General features: G+C 41.5%; 1 protein-coding gene across 1 annotated transcript in view; it reads right to left on the reverse strand.

Annotated features, from left to right (window-relative positions):
- Nucleotides 1–13,552, reverse strand: part of EFCAB6 (EF-hand calcium binding domain 6) — a 111,779-nt gene that overhangs the window by 5,972 nt on the left and 92,255 nt on the right. The window contains 3 exon segments of the mRNA XM_075707467.1: nucleotides 277–454; nucleotides 2,293–2,517; nucleotides 5,917–6,129. Of these exon segments, the coding sequence (XP_075563582.1) occupies nucleotides 277–454; nucleotides 2,293–2,517; nucleotides 5,917–6,129 (616 nt within the window).

Consider the following 13,552-nt stretch of genomic DNA (forward strand, 5'->3'; position numbering starts at 1 on the left):
GGGAAGGTGATGAGAAACTTGTGTACATGCCGTAAGTACCCACAAGCAAAGCCACGCACTCTTTTTCCGAGGAACAGCTAATTCTGAATAGGGACGTGAATGTATTGCACCCAAGGCTACTGTAAGCCATTCTGCTCTGCAATAGCAGGGTGGTACCTGGAGCAATCATGCAGTGGATGGCACTACTAGAGGCCAGATGTTCCTATGGCTGGGACACCAGAAGGAAAACAGAACACATCTGAGAATGAATAAAGCGGTTTTCAGATGGTAACAAACCTAGGAAGTCTGACACTGGGATTTCTCCTAGCTTGCTGACATCCTTCTCTTGGCACAGTTTCAGCATGCCTCTCCAGGAATGTTGGATGTTCTTTCTTATCTTATTTTCTATTGTTCCACAGTTAAGGATAGGTGCAGAACAAGTTGTTGTTGTCTGAGGACGACTGGATGCAGGTATCTAAAGGCAAGAGATAACAGTAATATTTTTTCTATTGAGTTTTACTTGTTGTGTAGACAAACCACCACTTGACAAATCCAGTTTCTGGTCTTTCAGACTTGAGGTTAATGTACTGTTTGAGCCACTTCTAAGTCTGATTTCAATTGTGTCTGCAAAACTGTAGGTAAAAATATGAGGACAGTGTCAAAATGATGCTATTCATTTAATGGGCCTTGACCACTTTTTCTTGATTTGGCTTAATTTTTAAACCATTTATAGTTTCTCCAAACTGTTTCTTATTACACAACAGATACTGTGTTCAAAAAAAGCTATGTAGTGCCATCTTAGAACAAACAAACCAACCAGTGCAAAGTCATTGAATTACAAAATAACATTGCTTTGTTTTATTACTGGGAGAACTCCTGGTCCTGTGCAGAGCCACAGAAGGAATAATGTGAGAGGATCCCAGTGCTCAGTGTCTTTTTGACTGCTGCCTCAGCAGTGCTGTGGGTGAGCTGGAAGCAAAACCTCAGCCTACCACTGTACGATACGTGCGCAAGTGGTATTTATGCTTCTAGATCCAAAGTATAATCTTATATTTAGTGAGACTTCCCAGTGCTCCCTTGAGGGTCTCACTGGTGCAGACCTGCTGAGGCCTCACACACGTTTCCATACAATTAATGCTGTAGGAACATTCATCCTGATCAGTGTTCAGGCTCGCTGGGGTCTTTCCAACAGCCATTAGTTTGGGGAGACTTAAGTTCCCTTCCTATCGTCTTATACTGCCCAGTCTAGCATTCACAGGCAGTAACGAGGAATTTTCCATTGCTTTCTCTGGGAACTGGATCAAAGCATGAAGGAAGGATGCATGGAGCTAATTGTCTGGGCTTTTCAAGAAAGAACCTATAGTTAACGCAACCAGCCCTGACAAGTTGTTTGCATCTTTAATTTGCTCAATCTGTTATTTCTTTTTCAGTAGCTAAACATCTCCATGTAGAAGTAGTCAGAAAATCCAAACATGTTCCAGGCACTGAGTGATTCTAAGTGTTTTATTTTTCTGTTGTAAGTTTGGTTGTAGCCAAAGAATGTGGAATAGGTAGGTGCAGCTCTGCAAGGGGGATATTTAATTTTTCTGCCTGTAATGATTTCCCCACCTTTCTGTGAATTCTAGCACTAAGGTAAGAGGCCAGCATGGCAGTGGAGAGGACCAAAGTGCATTATTGACATGAAGTACGGGTATGGATGCAAAAATGAAGCAAAACTACTGCATTCCTGATCCACTTCTCTTACCTCTCTCAGATCACTGGCCCTCATGGCAAGTCTATCAGTCAGACTATCAGGCATTAACAGCTGTAATTTGGCATCCACCAGAAAGCAGGCAAGACCACCAGAATGTTTTTGGACAGGCCAGCAGCAGCTATTGGAAAACTGCAACTGCCAGTCCTGCCTAGCTTTGTCAGATGACCACAGATAAGACTTCTATATTTTTTTATGCTGCTTTTGCAGCTATTGGACCTTTGTAATTTGGGCTGCTTACTTTGTTCTCAGAAATCTGATTGTGCTTAAGAACAGAAATTTTATTTGCTGCACAGCTCCGATCAATATGTGTACGGTAACAGCAGGGAATGCTATTGGTATAAATTGACATATATTGTTTGACTTTAGTGGAGTTACTATCTGGTCCAATTTTTGTCATTGTAACACAGTTTTGCAAATTACCTCGTTTGCTTATTGACAGGTGGTTGTGCCTGATTTCATGGGCAATCAATAGCAATACCTTCACTGAGTTCCACAAGTATTATTTTCAGCCTACGCACAGAAATGAAAATCCAGAAAATTCATAAAACAACCACACTTACACTCTTTTGCCCTACTAGAGGTGATGTCTTAGGACGTTCAGGCTGAGAAGACACACGTGGCTTCTGCACAGCATAGGTAGCTGCCTTGGTAGAGGTTGCAGAACTAGTTGCACTGGGAGTGGTTGATGACATTGCTGCAAGTTCTGAGCTGAACTTCTTCAAAAAGTCCTGATACTTCAACCATCCTCCAGCCCTGACATCCACTGTGTTCCAAAGATTTTCAAACTAATGAAGAAGCAAAAGATGACTTTTGTAAATGCTAGTTTTACAACAACAGAATCCCCTTATGTACTAAGGATATGGCAAAACATATCAAAAAGAAAGGGAGAGGATGCCTTGGACTAGAAGGAATCCTAGGGCCCATCTTATTAAAAAAAAAAAAAAAATCACAGCTTCTCTGCAGAAGCCTGCACAAGGCTGGGAAAACAATGAAAAAAGGATTTCTGCAGGACATTTTTTAATTGAATTGGGCCCTTAGTGTGCTGTTTAAAGTACTAAAACCTGTGATTAGACACAGTGATTGAGCTGCAGTATAGAAGAATAACGCTTTAACATGAGATGTAAATCAAATACATGGTGCACTTGTATCCTGGCTAAGTACCATTGAGGTGAATTTCTCATGCTATCAGGTGCACCTAAGTTATACTAGCATCTCAGGAGGCCATTAAGGTTCCTCAGTTATTGTATTTGCATCAACAAATTATTTCACCCCGAGGGCAAAAATGAATCAGCATGAAAGAACATAGCAGGAAACCTTTACAGCCTTTAGAATCACCTATAGTTAACAATGTATGGCCAGGAACTGTGGCTCTACAATACAGCCAGCCTACAGAAGACCTGGGTGCAGCTGCTGATACACTTGCTTCTGCTGCCAGTGGAGGCCCATGTGGCTGCTTGGCCCAACGCAGGGCAGGTAGCCCACCCTCTGGAATGGGGATGGAATCGTAAGGACGAGGCTGGGCTGACTTCCCGCTGAACAGCACTTTATTCAGTAAGTAGCTGCGCTGAATTAAATGGGACTATTCATGATATAAGCTACTAATCAAAGCAAAGATTATCACAGTGTGCCCTTAAATGAGCTGCACTCATTTTGCAAGTGTTTCAAGAGTCTTCAGTATGCCTTTTTAGGGTCTTCATTATTGATTTTTAATATCAGTCTAATTGGGAACCTCAGATTGCTTTTGATTTGATCTTTTTCGGCACAGACTTAAACCCTAAAGGAAACTAGTCACCTCTTTGATGCATGTGCCAAGTTGCAGTCAAACTTCAAAGGGCAAAGGATACATTTTGAATTTCCTTTCAACTTTCCCCCATTGGCCTGGCTGCTACCACATTATGAATTATAAACAATTCTATTTTGCGCTTGTGATTATACTTCACACTTCATACAAGGATCTCAAAGTGTATTACAAACTTCAATTAAATAGAACAATACCCTGATGAGCTGGGTTAGCTATAGTTAGAAACTATTTCAACACCCAGCGAAGTTTAGTCATTTGGGAGATGGCAGATAGTTCAAGTAAGTCAAGGGAGTTCAAGCAGAGAGGAGAAAAGCGCCTATGATAAAAAGGGGGATGTCAGTCGGCAAGATACTAATCAACACCTTGCTTGCAGCGTGTTTACCATCCTTAGCCTTTTATGAAAAAGGTCACAGCATCAGAAATTCAGAAGACCAAGAAGCCAAACTTCAGGAAGAAATTCTTCATCCACTACTCGATACAGATTCCAGCTGAGCCTTGCTAATAGCAAACAGTAAGTGGCCATCATCCAGAAAAGGATAAAAGAAGACATTTGCTGTGAAGTCATCCAGATTATGACTGTTAGTAACACTTCTGTAACAACTCTGAGCAGTGACAACAGCCTGAACAACAGGGGTTTGGATTAGCAGTGGCAAACCCTGTACCCAGATTGGAAGGCTTTCCTGGGGCAACTTCATATAGATATATATATAGGCATATTTTTGAGAGGCCTGTCAAAATCAAAATATCTCTGGAGATACACGGCTTGAGTCTCACTCAAAGAGGCTGCTGCTTATATAAATTAGGCTCCTCAGGCCTGCTTCTCGTTGCTATTATAGATGACAGTTTCTATCAGGATTTTTTTCTTCACTTGTCTGAGGTTCTTTTAAGTATAAAATAGCTCCTGCGTCCCTTCACTTCTTCTTTAGCGTAAAGTAGACAGGATCTAGTCTGGAGGACTCTTTGCTGGAGATGCTTGCCTTACTGCTTCCAAAAAAAAGAAAAAAACAAGAGATTTTTCACAGCTCAGGAAGGTGTGTGTTCTTGTGCCTTGGCCGGGGCTCAACCACAAGCTCACCCCGGTGCTTGTGCTCAGCAGTTCACAAGGATGAGGAAAGAGTATCACCACATATTCACTTTCGCTTTCACCTAGTGTTGAGGCTCCAGGTTCAGATCTGGCACTTGCACTTGGTACCTCACCAGAAGTGTGGCTACTAGGAATAGAGCACACAGGCTATTTGGTTTTTTTCTGCTATTTTCAAGGGGGAAGCAGAAATTTTTTTTTTTTTTCAGTGCTTTCACCTGCAACTTTACACATGCATAGCGGCACCTGATAACATGGCAGACTGTGCAGTATCTTTGCTGTAGTTACAAGCAGGCCCCACTCCTGTCTGCAATTTATAGTAAAAGATGTTGGTGGGAAGTACAGGGCCCAGAAATCAGAGGATATGTCTGAATGAGCAAAGTACCAAAATAATTTTCCATAGTGCAGACATGCATATGAGTTTGGAGGCTCTGTGTCTTGTCTTTCAGTTTGCTGCCAAATGGCATTGATGCAATCATGAGCATGAAGGTTAGAGTGCTGTTAAGTTAAATGTGACATCTTTTAGTCAAGGTTTCCCCTGTTTTATTGTTCACCTAGTATTTGAACTAAGAAAAATCACATTGAACCAGCATTATCAAAGATAAAAAATGGCTCTTCTCATTTTAAGTTCAGCAGAAGCAGAATCAGGTTCCTCAGAGATTAGCACTGGGCTAATCGGATGGTTTGTACTGCCAGATTCATGCCATGACTTCAGTCACAGACTAAATTCAAGGTTATATAAACTCTGCTGATGCTAATCTGGGGGAATCTTTAACCCAGAAAAGTAGCCGAGGGGTGGCCGGGAAATGTCAAATGCTTGCCCCTTTCTTTGTCCAAGGAGGGCAGGACAAAATAGTTGCTGAGAAAAAGGAATTTGCATTAGCTCCCCATGGAAGTACTTTTTATTCCATGCTGAGAAGGCTTTTTTGTCCATAAACTGGAAGTGGATTAGCTTAGAATTGAAAAAAGACACTTTTAAAATAGCAAATATACAGATAAAGAGAACTACTGTGCTTTAAATTCACACCTTCGCTATTAGCAATAGCATCTCTGTGACTTTGCTTTAGAAAGCCTGTGATTATTATAGTTCATAACCATACTCAGAGATAAGGAAATAAAAAAATCTCCCACAAATGTAGCAACAAATGTTCATGGAATGATAGTCTTAAAACATTTTCATTTCATCCAAATTTTTAAACTACTTGCCTGTACACAACAGTACGCAAACTCATGTCTCTAGCCAAAACCAATTTACCCAGTTGTACACTTAATTAACAAGACAAAATAATATAGTTTTCTTACTTGTTCTTCAGTCAGATGCTGAAAATGTCAGTTACATACATCCCGGAACTCCTCTTTTGATACTGTATTATCTTTTGAAGAGTCAGTATCTTTAAACCCTTGTGCAATTTTGTTAAAACCAGCAGTCACTACTTCTTGTATCTGTGAGAGGATGCCTCTCTCTGACAGCTCCCGAGAAGACTTAGGCGGAATGACTTTTTGCCCTTCCTCAGTCTAGACAAAAAACATACACAGAGAATCAGTAATGGATCCACTGAATAAATTATAAATCGCAGTGTGGCATTCAGCCAGTCGAAGAGGGAAACGTCCGTGGAGAAGGCGGCCTTCGAGATCCCGCAGGCAGTAAAGCCTGCTTCCAGGAATTCTGGCTTGCACCACAAAAGAGAAAAGGGGCTATGCAAGTAGTTAAGGGAAAAATAGACTCTCTATAAATGGGATCCAACTGGTGACAGGCCAACAAAAGCACAGGACTCCAAGACTGACCTAAACTTTTACAAAGGTCTAAAAAATCGGGTGATCTTACAAAGAGGGCTATTCTGTTAATGCAGAAAAAAGGGAAGTGAGTGCTAACTAGCCCAAATATCCCAAACGTATTCTTCTCATCTGAATAGTCTTTAGCATGCAGTGGAAATCTCTTTGAGTGAAAAGGCACTTCAGTCCTGAGATGAAAGAGAGGGCAATTATTTCCCCTTCCTTTCTAAGTCCCAGGTATATTTACGGCGGTACTTTTTAATCTGGTCATCCACAGTAGGGATACTGCAGCTAAATGATGCAGTTGAAGGCTGCAAAAGTACAGAATGTGTTAGGGGAAAGCAGAGAAGGGGTTGGGTATGAGTGTGCTAATGCTAGTACAAGATGTGCACAACCCCTTTTTTTCAGTGTGTTGCTTTCAAATCTAACACTGGTGTATGGCTTTTAAAACCTACCACTGGAGCTTATTGCTAACTAAACCCCCATTATGCATTCTGCAGGGTGGAAATACACACTTTGGGTAAATACAGTAGAAGGTCATATGGCAAGCAGAAATAGAAAGGACAAAATACAGTTGGTTGGAATAAACTGCAGAGTAAAGCACTGGGCTTTGGTACGGACATATCTGAGAATACCAAAAGTCTAACTGTGCATGCAAAAGGCTACATTTCATAAAGTTAAATATCAATGAAATCTATTCAACATTTACATTCTACTTCCAGAATTAGCAGTAAACTCCAGTTTTTAGTATGAAACCAAGTTTTACTTATAAAAGTAGTCTCAGGAATGGCACAGCATGGAATAAAAATAATAATAATAAAAAGCAGTATCAGAATTTTGAAGAAGAAACTACTTATTTTCAGGAATGGAAGCTGACTTTCCACCCACTGTACTGTCTAAACTAAATATGTAAAATATCTTATAAGCAAAATTTTCACAAACACAAGTGGCAGCCAGTTTTACTATAGCTGTGGTAACAGGTCCTAGTAAAAACAAAACAAAACAAAATTTGGTTTTGGTTCAAAGACATTTCTTTACAGCATGTTAAATGTTACTATCATATTCTATACCCCAGTGTTGAAGCATGCCACCTTCTTGCTCCATGCAATATGAAATACCAAAAAAGAAACAGATGGCTTTTGGTCCTGCACTCCTGTTTCCTTGTCACATCTCACATGATCATTATAACTGGATGGAAAGGAAAATATGTTTCTTACAGAACTGCAAGAACCCTGCCTCCTAATCAGAAAAGACTCCACTATCTTCAGATGCAAATAACACTTTTCAATATTAACCATGCTTTACATAAAACATACGTGTGGGACAGACATTATGACTGCATTATTATTAAGAGAAGAAATACAAGAAGTGGAATTGTGCATGCAGACGCAGAAGCCGGTTTGTGCCGTAGTCAGGAAATGAAGATTGCCGGGTATGGTCCGGCACTGGGCGCACCTTCTGCCTGCCTGACATTACTGCAACTAAAAAACACTGCGCCCCTGCTTTTAATTATTGTAATGAATCCAAAGACTTAGGGAAAGCGTTACTGCCCTGCAACCTTTTAAAGAAACATATTTTGTAAGTGTAAGCTTTCCTGATATATTTAATTTCAAGAGCTTTTTGTTTATTTCTTAAGACCTAATGCACTTAGATCTTAAAATGGTTAGAGAGCCAATAAAAAAAAAGAAATCATTTGCTCTTCTTGCAAACTACAGATTGAAAACTAGAAAACCTTTTCTGTTCAGTTATTGCGTTACATTCGTCTACCACATGCAGTTAGTACATTCTGTGTGTATCTATGACTCTATCATCTGCTGCTAAAATACTCTCCTTTAGCTGAAATAACGGAGCTGGAGCCTAAAATCTCAGACTCTGGCCTGGGCATCTGGACATTTAAGTGCCATTTCTCCATTTGAAATTAACGTTATACACAGTGCGGATACATTTCTTAGATTTGCTGTGTCTCACTTTGACCTCGAAAGGGAGCAACAGGAACAACGTTCTCTCAGAGCAGTGCAGCCTATGTCCTAGCAGTGCTTGCAGACCAATTGTAGAAGAGCTTCTGTTGGATGAAAAAGGGATTACTTCTCTTCTAGTGATTTCCTGATATTCGCTGCCATGTGCTCCGCTCATCCCATCAAGCTCTGTACATATAGCACTTCAGAATTCAGGGGCCAGGACTCTGCAGCCTGCTCCTGCTCCGTAGCTTCTCAGACTACCGCATGGCCTCTGAGCAGTACCTGTCTCACACCATGGCCAAATGCTAGCTGCTCCTGTAAGCTGTGAAGTCCGGATTACCTGACTGTCCTGCTCAGCTCTTCAGAGGCTTTCTCACCCTTCCTAACAGCATTTGAGAGTGCCTTGGGAGGACCACGTAAATCCACTTTCACCTCTTGCTTTCACCAAGAGAGGGGAGGTATTATTATGAGGCTTTTCTTATGGGCCACCCTATATAGCTCACTTGCTGTTCAAAGCAGGGGTGTATTTTTCTTCTTTAGAAAGTTCCTTGCACAGCCTCATGTCCTTTTCTATAAATGGCATAACTATGCTGATTAGTAATAAAAGAAGGATCTGCCACCCACACCTGCTCAGTGAAGCTCCATTCCTGCAGCTCCTTCCTGTTTCTGGAAGATTTTTCTATTAAGAGGAATTCTTAATTAGAAAGTAAATTGGTACATCAAGATAAATTCCAATTCTTCTGGTCCTGTTTCCTGCCCTGTCACAGTCTGACCTCCCTCCCTTTCTGGGGAGGCTCAGAAAGCAAAGGTCTTGGGAAACAGCTTACACAAGAAGGCCCTTATATCTTCCCCTGAAAAAGGATGGATTTTCCTCTTTGTACATAAGAATGACCTCTGCCAGAAGTAATCATCCTTTTGACAGTTTACGCAGTTTTAGAGGCTTCTGTGCTTAGCCCATGGGCCCTCCTTTAGCCTAACAACATGTATCTTCAAGTTGTTTTGCATACCTGCTCTTCCCTAAAGATGTGTGGAAGCAGCAGAGTTAGTTGCCGGAGCATGGACTGGGGTGGAAATGCATTTTCTTCTCATGTTCAGATAACCAGTAATTCACCAGCCAGCCTGTTCTAGCTCTCAGAGTCTCAGCACTGTAGAGAAGCTTGTATTTTATCCCTGGGTTACAAGTAGAGCTGTATCCTCATCTGGCACCGATCAGTCTAGCTCCATTAACCCGAGTGCTGATTTACGCCTGCTGAGGATTTGATAGCTGGTGTGCAACAAGAGCTTGCAATAATAAACCCAATTATAAATAAAAGATGAAAACTCCATTGACGGTCATTCTGTAACGTACCATTTTCCTTTTGACCAAGTGTTTGCAATGGACAGATTCAAGTTTTGAGGTCACATTTGCAGGATGAAATACTCTTGGTAGTGTTTAGAATATGTAATGCTAGATGGGGTTTGACAAAATGATTTGACACAATGAATCAAAGGTGGTCCACGTGCCAATCCCTGCCTTGTCCAGAAAAAAGCTACATTCCTCTAAATGTAATTAGAATAACTATTGTATTAAATAACTATGAAATATTAAGCCTAGGTAGAACTGGGTAAAGGAGCAGGAGCCACAGTGAGGCTTCCCTGCTCCTCTGTCTCCTCAGCAGTGCCTAGCCCATCAGCAGTACGCCTGATGGTCTAACACTATGTTCCCTGCTTTCTCCTTTTCCTCTACTCTTAGTAAATACAGAGTGAAAGGCTTCCATCCCAAAGAACAAGCTGACATTTTAAAATTCCCTTAGACCCTTTTCTTCATTTCTCAGAACAGAGAAGGAAAAGGCAGTACAGCTTTGGCAGGCTTGTCAATGGGGAAAGATCCCAAACCAGATATCCCGGCACAATGAGGGATAGCCCACTGTAGTCATTGGGAGAGCACTGCACAGGACAGCAGGGGCAAGGAAGGGGAATTTTCAAACCAGTTTTGCTATGGATAAAGAGAAACATGGAGTTAGATCATGGCATAAGGAAAGCTTTAACGTTTCTCAGCCTGAAGCAGATGTAATACTGGAAGATAGATGCAAACATGCAGGTATCCCAGAAGGATTATTTCCCTGGAGCACAGCTGTTCTACATGAGGACAGGCAAAGTTTGTGGCGCTGCTGACTGATGGTAGGGACATAATCAGCAGGCCTGCTAATCTCTGCTGCTGGTACAACGGGTCATGACTGATGACAGTCAGTTGCCTGATCAAATCAGTGGCCCAGAACAGGAGGACCCAGAGGTTCAACAGATGAGGACAGTGAGTAATGAATAAACCTGTAAAACTCCCAGCCCCAAGCCAGGGAAAAGCACCACCTCTGTAGAGCAGGTCCTTACGTATTCCTGCTGCACTTTACAGGTAGATCATGGCAGCAAAATGAACTTCAGCTCCTCATGCCTGAACACAGTACACAAGGGCTGGTTTTGTAACACTGCAGAATTTAGGAAGCAAGGTTGTGGAAAGACTGAGGATGTCAGTTCTCTGTGTGTGGGTTTTTTGAGCTCTGAAATTATATGGTTACAACAGATAGACTGTAGAGTTACACTGTGTGCATTTTATTACTTGTGGGCAAATCACTGTTTGGGGCGTCACAGCACAGCCACCCTCCATTCATGGAGCTGGTAAGCTGTGTCAGTGCTGTCCCCTCTGTTGATTTAGAAATAGTTTCCAAGATCACAAGAAAGCTGTTTTGTTTGTGTATTACAGGAAGGGGTTGTAAGAGCCACTGCTGAGAGCAGTGTGATGTGAGAGCAAGTGGCTTTAGCTCTACAGACTTTCTACCAGCAACATGCCCAACAAAGATGGAGACAGTGAAAATGTACCAATGCTTTTCACTGGTGAATAGCAGAAACTAGTCCTGGACCTCAGTCCTGGGACCTGGAGGTACAGTTCTCACAGTATGCTTCAAGAACAGATGTGAACTTGCTATACTGGGGGAAATCTTCTCATGGGTACTGGTCCAAGGAGAAGCAGGATGCTCTTTCTGTCAGGAAGAGCATCAAATATGAACAGACAAACCTGCAGTTTTGCAGGCAGGTTCATTAGATGGAACTGGCTGAAAACAAAATGCACGCAGCTGGTGAAGAAGACACTCTGCAGCATGAGACAGACTGCAGAGAAATTCAGAACAGGAAGCTAAATACAGAAAAAAAAAAAAATTGAGAATTTAGTGTGGAAACAGAAAGTTCAGGATGAAGCTAAATCAAATGCCTGATTTGATATTGAAATGTTCTGCAAATAATTCCTGGAAGTCAGTCTGATTTCCAAATTTCATAATTTTAGATTAAATCACATTTTTAAAAAAAAAAAAAAAAAGCTTTCCTGAGTATGTTTCTACTCACTCCAGTAATTCCCTTTGCCAGCTGAAAGACACACGTGTTAGCAAACCCCTTGTTATCTCAGTTCCTGCCCTTGTACGGGCACAAGCAATGATCTGTCCCTTCTCTTGGTCATCTCCTCAACCTGACCTGCTCTCTTTCTACTCACTGCTGGACTTGACAGGTGAAGGTTTACTGAGCTTGCAGCAAATCACTCGGCACTCTCAGCTCCAGAAAGGCTAAACAACAAATTGTTTGGCCCTGATCATAATCCCTCCTTTCTCCACATACTCCCCACTATAGTGTAGTTGTTCTGATCCTCTATGGAAACCTTGCTGTTCTAGACCTGGCCAGCACGCCCTGAACTATCACTTTCAACACATTCTTTACTTTTTTCCCCTTCCACATCTGAAATAGCTCACAGTGGGGAAGGATATGCAAGTGTCTTTTCTTTTTTGCGGGGTGGGGTGGGTGGGTGCTGATTCCCAAGTGCAGCTTTCATTAGGCTGGACTGCATTAGCCAATTTAATGCAGAATTGCTCCACTCAGGCCTTATTAATCACAAGACTGGCAGGTCAGTCAAGAAAGGTTCATGATGCATATTCCCAGCTCCAGGGTCTGGACTTTTACAAATATCCTCAGAGAGTCCACTGGTGGTTAATAGCATCCCACCTAAGACAATGTCCTCTCTGTCTCCTTCCTCAGCTTTTCTGCAGTTGGTTAGCAACATCCACACTAAGTGCCGTAACCTTGGTTCTTTCTTATCTGAATGTTAAGATACAGTCATAGCGCTTAAAATACTTTTTGTATTTAAAATTCTATTTTTGTATAGTATAGCCCTACAGCTCCACAGAGCTGTATTTCAGTGGGCATCCTGCTCATATACAGCTGCTGTAGTGTGTATTCTAGAGAGTTAATCAGAATGTAAAGCTCATCAACATATGTCAAAGCCATCAAAAGATCCACGTGACGCATAGAACGTTTAGAAATACTTTCCACAAGATTTTTTTCATCTCCCCTTGTTCAGCTGTTTTCTAAGGAAAAAATACAACTTAAACCTATATGGCTTTTGGGTTTGTGAATGTTTGCCTTTGTGGTTGTGGGGTTTATTTATGAGGTGCCATTTGAGACAAAAGTCATCCCAGGCTCATACTTCACTAGTTCAGTAAATTTTCCATACTTTAATGATCAAGCTGCATACTTTACTTGTTACTTTTTAATATACTTCAGTGATCACATTGTATAGCGTAATGATCAGTTTTCCTAACGTGCCTGAATGAGTTGCATACCTCATTAATTTAGATACATACTTTACAGGCCAAAACTGTAGCATGTTTGGATGAAGTGAATAATTTAACAAACAGCCTTCTCTCAGAACCTGCACAGGAGCCCAGGAATACGTGTGAACCGAGGGTGGGATCAAATTGCAAAGGCGTGGGAAATTTTGGGTTGAACCCAAAATGAAAACATGAGATTTGAGAGCATCTGGAAGCTGAACCAGCACTGTGAACCTGGTTCATATTTGTTTTGTCTTTTCAAAAATGTTCCCTTGTGCATTAATTTGAGATTTTAATGACGGATTTATCCCTTCTGCCCCTAACACAGCACAGAAAACTGTTCAAGGTGAATGCTTGGTATTGAAAAAAGCAGTACAGGCTCCAGTCCCGTCATGGACCGAGTACCTCCTGAAAGATGTGGAGGTAGCTTACTTTTTTGCTAAGCTGAAGTAGAAAGTATTCAGGGTCTTGAAGGACTGACTGTTAAAGAGACTTCATGTTAAAATGTACACTCTTGCAGAGTTTGATCCCAGGAATTGTGCAGCTTGTCAAGTTGTTAAGGAGGCTTATCACCTACTTTGA

This window comes from Pelecanus crispus, chromosome 1, assembly GCF_030463565.1.
Source record: "Pelecanus crispus isolate bPelCri1 chromosome 1, bPelCri1.pri, whole genome shotgun sequence".
NCBI lineage: Eukaryota > Metazoa > Chordata > Aves > Pelecaniformes > Pelecanidae > Pelecanus > Pelecanus crispus.